A 12,883-nucleotide genomic window follows, 5' to 3' on the forward strand; every position below is an offset into this window, starting at 1 on the left:
CAGCCTATGATTTTACCAAGTATATTTGATGATATTATTGTGAATAAAGTAATTTATATAGGTATAACCTATTTACGTGGAGCCTTGTTTTAAATTTTCAATCCTTAGCCATAAAAGTTAAAAATTTATAAATTTTTAACTACAAAATAATTAATAAATTATAAATTAGATAAATGTTGTCGAAATTTGAACTTTAAATGCTTATAAAAAAAAATTGTGCCTATGTATTTTTAATATTTTTCAACTGCTATTAGAACGATATATCAGGAGCCTTATATTAAATTTTCACGCTTTTTTACCCTACAAATAAAAATTTATTGATATTTATAGAAAAAAAAACTAAAAAAATTGAAAACTGACAATGTTCGTAAACAGCTCAAAAAGAGTCAAAATATTTTCAACATTTTATGGTGTATAGAAAATGCTAATATGAACATTCAGTGAAATTTTCAAGTATCTACAGTCATTCGTTTTTTAATTACAATAAAATAAGAAAATTGAGAAATCGAGTAAATATCATATGTTGTAAAAATATAAATTTCAGACGCTCATAAATATTTAATTTAAGTTTCTTCTAGACATTTTTTTTTTGATAAAGGTAGACAAACTTATGAGTAATCTTATATTACATTTTCAAATCTTAGATTTAAAAAGAAAAATTTTTATGAATTCTCAACTCAAAATAATTTGCTATTTTTCGTGATTTTTCCGTATTTTGTCAAAATTTGAACTTTAAATGCTTATAATTAAAAACTGTGACTAAGGATTTTTAATTTTTTTCATCTGCCTTTGAGACAATAACCTAGGAGCCTTCTATTAAATTTTCAAGCTTTTTTAATCAACAGATAAAATTTTATTGATATTTATAGAAAAAAAAACTAAAAAAATTGAAAACTGATAATGGCCGTAAACAGCTCAAAAAGAGTCAAAATATTTTGTAAATTGTATGGTGTATAGAAAATGCTAATATAAACATTCAGTCAAAATTTCATGTCCCTACGGTCATTTGTTTTAGAGTTACACCAAAAACCAAAATCGATTTTCTCGAAAACAGATTTTGCGTAAAAATTCCCGTTTTTCCTTAATTTTTCTTTTGTTTTTCACGTCGCTTGTGAAAACTACTGGGAAATTTTTACTTTTGACCCCCCAAAGTACCAACTAGATTCACTTTCCTATCAGAAAAGTTACTATTGAAGAAAATCCAAGCACTTTTACTGTCCTAAAAGGTGATGACAGACACAAAAATAAAAAAAAAAACACACATCATTGTAGAATCAATACATTCATCGCTTCGCTCAGAATCTAAAACACACATCATTGTAGAATCAATACATTCATCACTTCGCTCAGAATCTAAAAATAAAAAAAAAATTTTAAAAAAATAAAAAAAAACACACATCATTGTAAAATCAATACATTCATCGCTTAGCTCAGAATCTAAAATGGAAACTGAAAATGTCCGTAAACAGCTCAAAATAAGTCAAAATATTTGGAAAATGTTATGGTGTATAGAAAATGCTTATATAAACATTCAGTCAAATTGTCAAAATGTCATGTACCTACAGTCATTTGTTTTAGAGTTTGATGCATTCACTGTATACCTTTATGTTAACTCTAAAATCCAGTAATCACATTTTTATTTAATGATTCATAAAATACAATATATGCATTTATAAAAATTTATAAAAATTATAAACTATTTTGGTTTATTGTCATATCAAATTTCAATGAACAAAATGTTCCTTAACACGGAACTCATCTTTGATATAAAAAGTTGCATTATATTATATCCGTGGATTCATCATATTGACATACTTAGTATAATATCTATCATTTATTTATATGTATCTATGGCAAATCTCAAAGTCGTTGCAGAAGACACAGTCGATTAAAAACTCATAAATTTCAATAAGCAAAGCAGATATGAGCAAAAAACTTTCTGCGTTCCGTATAATTTTATTTTTCATAAATCACAAAATTTTAAGTTCTGTATTCTGGAGCGTTTCCTCATCGGCGTCGCAGTTCACACACGTCGAATGTGATTCCGCCGAAAGTGTCGATAATTAAAGTAAGTTTGTTTTCATATTCTTTTGGAGCTTAAATGTACTTTTAAGACTTAAAATAAATATTTAATGTCACGAAAAATGTGCCGTCCAAGTGTTGTAGGCGCATATTTTAGTTCCGAACTAGAAATTTATAAAATACGCATGTGTATCTATATAGGTGCATACCTATATAGATACAATTTTAATTTATAACTGGTAATTTTTAACCAAACACAACGTTAAAACTTATAAGTTGTAGGTAACTATTAATTTAGTGTAACATACTTAACTTCTATTGTTTACTTAATATCTATATCATAGGGATTAGGGACGTATATAACCATGTACACATATAAAAGTAATATTCACGGAATGGTCAAATGCCTATTCTGACGTGTGCGCACTTATGAATAATATACTCATATACTCGTGTAGGTACCTATATAAATAGTGTAATACATACACGAATGCGTTATCTATTATGTGCCTAAAAATTCATCAGTTATTATTATATTTATTTATTTTTTACATATAGGTCGGTACATTACAAGACTCTAATTAAAATCACATTTATTTCTATTTTCTCGAACCAAGAATAATTTATTGGTATAGTATTAAATAAATTAATGAAATAAAATATACACACCTACTATAATGATTAGTAATAAATAATAATAATAAACCCATGTATAAATTATTAAAATACAAACGAATAAACGAAAAACGATTCTGAGCAAAGACAGTAATGACTAATAAATAATATTGTAATTAAAGTAATTTATTTTACTATTAGGTATTAGTACCTAAAGGCTTAGTCATTTTTGCCCAAAAAAATACATTTGAAAGTGTCATCGTGTACATAAATTATAATGATATTATACTCTAAAAGTATCATAAATCCACGAATAGCTATTTTTAAATTACAACAAAATAACTAAAACCGTTATTCTTTGTTTTAATAAGTAATTTAGTCCAAATTTGAACTTATATAATGTCTGTAAAAATGAACTGTGTTTTTAATAGATTATTTAGATTTTTTTGGTTACAGTATGAACTATTTATGAGATATTTTGTTTTAAATTTTCAAGATTCCTGAGCAATAAAAGTTGAACAATTTATACATTTTTAACTACTAAATAGTAATTTGTAAATTATCAATTTGATAAATTTTATTAAAAATTGAACTTTAATTACTTATAAAAAAAATCGTGAATTGTTTCTCAACTGCTATTATAACTAAATTAGAAGTCCACATTTTCATATTATAGGTAAACAAAGACATTTTTGTATGAATATCTGACTACAAAATATTTTGCAAATTGTCAGAAATGTAGAAATTTGTAGACATTTGAACTTTAAATGCCCATACAAATAAATGTGCCTATGTATTTCTGATATTTTTAACTGCAATTATATCAACTTACGAGGAACTTTGTATTATTTTTAAGCTTTTTGACCTAATGAATAAAATTTTATTGACATTTATAGAATACAGAACTAAAAATATTTCATAATTCAAATGTATATAAATCACTGAAAAACAAGTCAAAATATTTTGAACATTATATAATGTATAGAAAATGATAGTTTAAACATTTGATAGACATTTTAAATACCGACGGTTAATAGTTGTTGAATAACAACAAAATAAGAAAATCGTTATACGAGAATCTTATACACATTATTGTAAAATCGAAACATTCATTGCTCCCGTAATATCTGTAAAGCTTAGGTCATAAGAATACTGTTGAACATTTTACTGCAGGCTACGTATTATTTCAGAAATGGTATTCGTCAGTTAAGATTTGTCAACTGGGAATAATATATCATAAGCAGACTGAAATGTGTGAATGTTGCAGTGTTTCGAAGACTAAGTTTCGCAGCAGATTTCGATTCGGACACGGGGTATGTATTTTCTTATTTTTCAGTAGGTTTCTTTGTATTATTGTCAATTGATCTGGGCAACTTTTCAATTATTTGTATTATAACTATACTATACTATCGATAAAGTCGTGATAAAAATTAGGAAATTGGTCAGGTATGATTTTTTTTGGTATGTATAGGTACTTCTTTTGAGTAGATAATTCGCATTTATATTTTAACAGATAATCAAGTACGATGACTTGTAGGTAACTCGAGACTGAGTGAATAGGAATTAGGAAGTGTATGATATGGTGAAGATAAGGAAAGAGGTCAACAGGATTTCAGAATGTTTGGCGTATGAAAGGGAAAGACGAAAGTGAAATGTAAGGTTAGGTTAGGTTAGCGAAGTGTGTGTAGCAGATATGAGAATGTTGAGTTGGGTGTGTAAGGGACATAATAAAGAAGATATAATAAAGAATTAAAAGTGGGTTAGTGTTGTGGAGTGGCATGTATTGTAGTGAAAATAAGAGAGATTAGATTGAGGTAGTTCGGTCACTGTATGAGAAGGGTATAGTGAGAGTGAATAAAGAAGTACATTTAGGGGGAAAGTGAGGGTTGAGGAGACTGAAGAAGAGATGGATAGTATTTTCAAAAGAGTCTAGTGGCCTTTACTTTTCCTACGTATTCTGCATTGTTTTCACTTCTTCTTCCCCCTTATCACACAATTATACTGGTTCAGCCACCCTCATTTCCTTCATCTATTCATTTTTGTTCTTCAGTCTTCTCACCTCTCATCTTCCCCCTACATTTACTTCCACTTTGCTTCTTTCACTACCTCTTATCATACAGTGACCGAAGCACCTCAACCTAGTCCCTCTTGTTTTCACTAAAATATATATGACACTCCTATACTACATTTAATTAATTAATATCTTATTCTATGCTCATTTGTCCCTTTAGCTTATAGGCTATGTAAGTGATGAATCCAGGTAAAATTGATTTATAGATGATGGAGTTATATATTTCCCAAATAAAAAAGAACATATCCCTCAATAAAGCTACTATAAATATTGTTAATAAATATTGCCATAATAGTTTGTAGATTTTTAATTGATATAAGTACCTGTATTGTATAATTGTTTTTATAAAATATCTGGTACCTTATATTTAAATTGATATTACCTAGTTATTAAAAAGGGTAACCTTAAGTTTAGGGTACCTTAAAAAAATGTAATTAGATAATAATATGTAGTTGCGAGCGAAGTGACCGGTTTTTTTACCTATTCAGGCCGGTCAAAACCTCAATTGAAAACTGAAATGACGTCACTGAACAAAATGTTATGTTTCTTGATGCTTTACGTTTTACAATAATTATCTATAGGTAACTAAGAAATAAACCATTGTTACTTATAAGAGGTATCATAGATTAAGAATTAATTTTAAATTATATTAAAATTATTTGGCTATTTTATAAACCAAAATGAGACTTCCTATCTTTTAATATAGCAACTATAATATTTTTTTTTTTTTTTTTTTTATTGGTCTTGAAATCTATAAAATTTCTGCTTCGACAACTTGGTCATTAGCATGTTACTATAAATAATAGATACATAATATTTATAGTGGGTAACAGATCTAAGAATTAAATACTATAATATTTTGTTTTATTCTGAAGTCATGATTATTATATTATGACATGTAGTATTAGTGAACATTTAAAATTTAAATATATTGTAATCTTTGAACAAATATAATAATATCTTATATATAAAAATCCCGGGTCACGTCTTTGTCCGGAATAAACTCCGAAACTACTGGACTGATATTGATGACATTTTTACAATTTGGCCGAACTTAAAAGATAGGCTAATTTTAAAAGGGAGAGGATCAACCCCGGAAGGGGCTAAAACGGGAATTTTGAGATTTCCGATGGAAATTTTTGTTTATCAGATCTTCTTGATTTTTTTTTTTTAATGAAAGAATATTTCACGGAGAAGGTAAATGTGAAAGACAATTTTAGGTTGCTATTATTCACCTTTTCCATCACCCTTTTTCATCTTTTCCATCACCCTTTTTTCAATCACCATTTTTGAATCATCTTTTCAATCACCTTTTTTTCAATCACCATTTTTCATCATCTTTTTCCATCAACCTTTTTTCATCACCTTTTTTTAATCATCTTTTCAATCACCTCCTCCATCATCCTTTTCCATCACTCTTTTTCCAATCATCATTTTTCATCACCTTTTTTAATCTTCTTTTCAATCATCTTTTCCATCACCCTTTTTTCTATCACCCATTTTCATCACCTTTTTTCAATCATCTTTTCCATCACCCTTTCTCATTACCCTTTTTCCAATCACCATTTTTCATCACCTTTTCATCACCCTATTTTCAATCACCTTTTCCATCACCTTTTCATCACCCTATTTTCAATCACCTTTTCCATCACCTTTTCCATCACCCTATTTTCAATCACCTTTTCCATCACCCTTTTTCATCTTTTCCATCACCCTTTTTTCAATCACCATTTTTGAATCATCTTTTCAATCACCTTTTTTTCAATCATCATTTTTCATCATCTTTTTCCATCACCCTTTTTTCATCACCTTTTTTAATCATCTTTTAATCACCTTTTCCATCATCCTTTTCCATCACTCTTTTTCCAATTATCATTTTTCATCACCTTTTTTAATCTTCTTTTCAATCACCTTTTCCATCACCCTTTTTCATTACCCTTTTTCCAATCACCATTTTTCATCACCTTTTCATCACCCTATTTTCAATCACCTTTTCCATCACCCTTTTTCATCTTTTCCATCACCCTTTTTTCAATCACCTTTTCCATCACCCTTTTTCAATCACCTTTTTCATCTATTTCCTCAATTTCTAAACGTAATGTCTTCCATTTCCTATGAAATATAATATTTCTCCTTAACTCTCTTCCTTTCCAATCTCTGACTATACTGGCATATTATTAGCTATTAAGATACTAGGGATACCAAACCTTGCAAATATTTTTTTACACTTTTTTATTATCTCTTTTGCAGTTTTCCATTTTAGTTTGCTTACTTCTACCCATTTTGAAAAATAATCTACAATAATTAAATAATCTTTTCCACCCAATTGAGCTATATCTGCTCCTACTTTATCAAATGGTATTTTTGGTATTTCATGACTCATTAATTCTGTTTTCTTATTACTTCTATTATATTTGTTACACACTAGGCATGTTAACACTAAATTAGTTATATCTGGCATAATTCCAGGCCAATATACATGCTGTTTAGCTAACTGTTTTGATTTTTCGATTCCTTGATGACTTTCATGTATCCTCCTTAAAATTTCACCTCTCAATACTCTTGGTATTACTACCCTATTATTAAAGTATACCAATCCATCCTCAACTGTCAACTCCGCTTTTGTTTTATAATAGTGATTAATCTCATTCTCTTCTTTTAGTTGATTTGGCCATCCATTCACATAATATTCTATCAATCTTTTTAATATTGTATCATTATTAGTCTCTGATTTTAACTCACTTAGTTTTTCTGTACTGTATTTTATTTCTACTACTTTTACTGTGTGTATTAAATCTCTCAACGACTCATCATCTTTTTCTTCTTTATAAATAATATTTCTTGTCAACAGGTCTGCAATATACATATATTTTCCAGGTAGACAATCTAATATTAAGTTATAATTCATCAGCTTTAATTTCAATCTTTTCAACCTGTTATTTTCAATTTTTCTATACTTTTTTTTATTATTGACACTAATGGCTGGTGGTCAGTATATATTTTCATATCATTGTGTCCATATATGTAATAGTGAAACTTTTTTACTGCAAAGGTGATTGCTAACAACTCTTTTTCAATAATTGCATACATCTGCTCAGTTTCTGTTAACGACCTCGACGCAAACCATACAGGGTTGCCCTCTTGTAGCAAACAACATGCTATAGCTTTTTTAGAAGCATCACATTGTATATGAACTGGTTTATTAGCATTAAAATGTACTAGTAAGGACTTTTCACTAATCAAACTTTTAATTGTATCTAATATTTTTTGTGCCCTTCCATCCAGTTCCACACTGAATCTTTTTTTAACAAATTTCTCATTGGCCCAATTATTTCTGATACATTTGGTATAAATTGTCTTAAATAATTTACAACACCTAAAATTTGCTGTAGCTCTTTTTTATTACTGGGATTTTTTAACTTTTTTATCACTTCAACTCTCTCACTCATGCCTTTCTCATTAAACTTTAATCCTAAAAATTTAACTTCTATTTGCTTATACTGTAACTTAGATATGTTAAACTTTATGTTATATTTTCTCGCTCTATCTATTACCTTATTCATTATTTGTGCATGCTGTTCTATTGAATCTGCGGCAATTAATATGTCATCAAATTAGATAATTACACCCTCTATATCTCCAAAGTATTTTTCATTTTGTTTCATAAACAGTTCTAGTGCTACACTCAATCCAAATGCTAACCTTAAGAACCTAAAATACCAAACGGTGTGCTAAATGTGCAGTACTTACTCGATTTTTCATCTAATTTGATATGATAATATCCATCTCTAAAGTCAAGCACACTATAATATTTTTTATTTATTAATTTTGGAGTAATTTCTTCTAACGTTGGTACTGGATATTGTTCTCTTACTAGGCAGTTATTTAATTCTTTTGGATCTAGACAAATTCTAAGCGATGAATCTGGTTTTTGTACTACTACCAAATTATTTACCCACTCACTTGGTTCATCCATTGGTGTTATTATATTTTTTTTTACAAGTTCTTCTAATTTTAATTTTAATTTATCTTTAATTTTAATAGGTACTCTTCTAGCTATACTAGCTTTTGGTACTATTCCTTCTTTCAATTTAAGACTACATACATCAGGGAAACAACCTACACTTTCAAACACATCTAAGTTCATTTCCACAAATTTATTTTTGTTCAACTCATTGTTATGTTGCTATCAAATCTACATTTTTTATTAATTTTAATTCTTCAAGTATTGGTAGTCCTATAATCGACCTACTCTTGTAAACCTTATCTATCACTATGAACTCTGTTTCTATACTGAAATCATCTAATGTCAATATAGTTTTTATTTCTCCTACTGGTTTCATCTTAAATCCACCATACACTTCTAATGTTACTTTTGTATTTTTTATTAACTTCTGTATACCTAAATAATTACAATCTTCCTCTGACAATGTGTTTATCTCAGCTCCTCTGTCTAACTTGAAATTAATTTTCTTACCATTTATTTAAAATGTTTTACACCATTCATTTTTATAGATCACAACTTATGAACTGATTCTACTATAAACGTGTCATGCTCTTCTCTATTTTCAATCTTTATTTCTTGCGCTTTTTTTCATTTCATACTTGTTATCACTGTTTTTTCTTTTTACACATTTTAGCAAAATTATGATACAATTTTTACAACATTTCCCATATGCTGGACAGTTTTTATATACATGATTTGACCCACATCTATTACAATTAATCATATTATTAAAACTATTACCTTTCTTACTCATTTGACGATCCTTTAACTGATTTGGTTGACTGCTATTATACTGATTTTGATTTGACTCGTCCTTTTTCCACGATTTGTTCTGATTCTGCTCCTTGGTCCTATATTTGTTTACTACTTCATGCATGGCCTTGTCTGATTCATTTCCCGTGATCAACATTCCTTCTGTTTGACTCTGCACGTTCCACTGATTGGCAATATGACACTACTTTGTTCAACGCAACATCATCTCTTAGCAATCTGGTTTGGGTTTCTTTATCAAATATTCCCAACACTATCTGCGTTCTTAATATTTTGTTCTCAGCTTCTCCAAAATTACATCCTTTGATTAATTTTTTCAGATCCGTGTACCATACATCAAACTGTTCACCATCGTGTTGTTTTCGGTTAAAGAAATTAAAATGTTCTATAATTTCATTGGTTTTAGGAATGCAGTATTCTTCCAGTGATTTTAATATTGTTTCTACTGATTCTTCTCCAACCTTCTTGATTGTATAATATAATTCTAAGCCATCCTGATCCATCAAATTTAATAAGCGAGCCACTTGTACGTCTGAGTCTTACTTATACGTTTCTGTCACTTTAAAATATATTTCGATTTTTTGTTTAAACATTTTAAAATTTTCAGACAAGTTACCTTCGAGGCACAGACTATTGGGTCTATTAAATTCCAATGCCATCGCTGCTAGTTTCAATATTTTTTAATCTGAATTTATCTATTTAATCTTTAATTTAACACTTGTATCCTACCTCGACTGCGCCATGTTATAATAAATGTGACTGTTAATTATATTTAAGAACACTTTATTAGAATATATTGAAATATATATACATACATTACAATATTACATTATTATATTATATTAGGACACTACTGCGTAGTAAGTGTGCTAGTCATAATAACGTCATACAATTGTGACTTAAAATATAATAATATGGATAATACAATTTGTTATTATTTGTAATTTACAATTATTTACCATTGTTTACAATTTGTCCGGAACAGATTAGACTGATTGCGGGGGACTGCGTGAACTTGGCCCCCTGAAACTTATTTTGCTATTATATAAAATGTGAAAGTAACTTGCTAATTTTGAATACCGACTTGCTTTTACTTGCTTATTATTCGCTATTTTTTGGCATACTTTTGATGTGTATTTGTTAACGTGGGTGGGAAGTTTTTATATCTGTTGCTATAGTTACAGTGATTGCTAGGGTAACCATGGTTGCTATGGTGACGGTGGTTGCTATGGAAACGGTGGTTGCTATAGTAACATCGGTTGCTATGGAAACGGTGGTTGCCATGGTAACGGTGGTTTCTATGGTAACGATGGTTGCTATGGTTACATCGGTTGCTATGGAAACAGTGGTTGCTATGGTAACCACGGTTGCTATGGTAACGGTGGTTGCTATGGAAACAGTGGTTGCTATGGAAACGGTAGTTGCTATGGTAACCACGGTTGCTATGGTAACAGTGATTGCTATGGAAACGGTGGTTGCTATGGAAACGGTGGTTGCTATAGTAACATCGGTTGCTATGGAAACGGTGGTTGCTATGGTAACCACGGTTGCTATGGTAACCACGGTTGCTATGGTAACCACGGTTGCTATGGTTACATCGGTTGCTATGGAAACGGTGGTTGCTATAGTAACATCGGTTGCTATGGAAACGGTGGTTGCTATGGAAACAGTGGTTGCTATAGTAACATCGGTTGCTATGGAAACGGTGGTTGCTATGGTAACCACGGTTGCTATGGAAACGGTGGTTGCTATGGAAACGGTGGTTGCTATGGAAACGGTGGTTGCTATGGTAACCACGGTTGCTATGGAAACGGTGGTTGCTATGGTAACATCGGTTGCTATGGAAACATCGGTCGCTATGGAAACGGTGGTTGCTATGGCAACAAGGGTTGCTATGGTAACCACGGTTGCTATGGTTACATCGGTTGCTATGGAAACGGTGGTTGCTATGGTAATCACGGTTACTATGGTTATATCGGTTGCTATGTAGTTAGGTTAATTTTTATGTCTTCTACAACTATTTTTCTGGATCGTAAAAAGTATTTTTTTTTATTCATTAAATAAAACTATTTAAAATAGTATTCGAATACTTTATACGACTGGATAGGCAGAATACCGTTCATATATCAGCCGTGAGAGAAGGGTTTCAGAATGTTTGGCATATGAAAGGGAAAGGCGAAAAAGAAGTTATGGTAGGTAAGTGGAGTGAGAGAAACAGATATGAGAATGTTAAGTCGAGTGTGTAAGGAACAAAAGAGAAAAAAAAGGTGGGTAAGTGTATGTCACATAAATGATATAATATCATTGTATGAGAAAAACGATTCTGAGCGAAAACCGTCAGTCAGCCTATGATATTACCAAGTATATTTGATGATATTATTGTTAATAAAGTAATTTATATATAACGTGGAGCCTAAGAGCCTTGTATTCAATTTACAATCTTTAGCTATAAAAGTTGAACATTTTATAAATTTTTAACTACAAAATAATTATTAAATTATAAATTTGAATGCTTATAAAAAAAAATGTGCTTATGTATTTTTAATATTTTTCAACTGCTATTAGAACGATATATCAGGAGCCTTATATTAAATTTTCACGCTTTTGACCCAACAAATGAAATTTTATTGATATTTAAAGAAAAAAAAACTAAAAAAATTGAAAAATGACAAAGTCCGTAAAAGGTACAAAAAGAGTCAAAAAATTTCAAAATGTTATGGTGTATAGAAAATGGTAATATAAACATTCAGTGAAATTTTCAAGTATCTAAATTCGTTCGTTTTTAAATTACAACAAAATAAGGAAATCGCTACAATTTCTCACGAGTGAATATCCAATGTTGTAAAAATTTGAACGCTCATAAAAATTTAATTTGACTTTCTTATAGACATTTTTTTTTTTGATAAAGGTAGACAAACTTATGAGTAATCTTATATTACATTTTCAAATCTTAGATTTAAAAAGAAAAATTTTTATGAATTCTCAACTCAAAATAATTTGCTATTTTTCGTGATTTTTCCGTATTTTGTTAATTTATAAACTTTGAATGCTTAGAAAAAAAAAACTTTGACTAAGGATTTTTAATATTTTTCATCTGCCTTTGAAACAATATACTAGGAGCCTTCTATTAAATTTTCAAGCTTTTTTAGCTACTAACTTTTTTAAACTAAAAAAAAATGGAAAATGAAAATGTCCCTAAACAGTTCAAAATAAAGAAAAATATATTGAAAATGTTATAGTCTATAGAAAATGCAATTATAAGCAACCAGTGAAAATGTCAAGTATCTACGGTCATTTGTTTTAATGTTACACCAAAAACCAAATTCAATTTTGTAAAAAATCAATTTTGTGTAAAAATTCCCGTTTTTCCTTAATTTTTCTATTGTTTATCTTGTCGC

At 29.2% G+C, this 12,883-nt stretch overlaps 1 protein-coding gene across 1 annotated transcript; it reads left to right on the plus strand.

Annotated features, from left to right (window-relative positions):
* The first annotated feature begins 10,686 nt into the window (after positions 1-10,686).
* On the plus strand, positions 10,687-11,475 carry LOC132945669 (uncharacterized). The gene has a single exon (XM_061015434.1). It carries the CDS (start codon positions 10,687-10,689, stop codon positions 11,473-11,475), a length of 789 nt encoding a protein of 262 aa, XP_060871417.1.
* Positions 11,476-12,883: the final 1,408 nt, after the last annotated feature.

Source organism: Metopolophium dirhodum, chromosome 5 (genome assembly GCF_019925205.1).
Source record: "Metopolophium dirhodum isolate CAU chromosome 5, ASM1992520v1, whole genome shotgun sequence".
NCBI classification, from domain to species: Eukaryota; Metazoa; Arthropoda; class Insecta; order Hemiptera; family Aphididae; genus Metopolophium; species Metopolophium dirhodum.

Coding starts and splice junctions, on each gene's coding strand:
- LOC132945669 (XM_061015434.1), top strand. CDS start 10,687: ATGGTTGCTATGGTGACGGTGGTTGCTATGGAAACGGTGGTTGCTATA.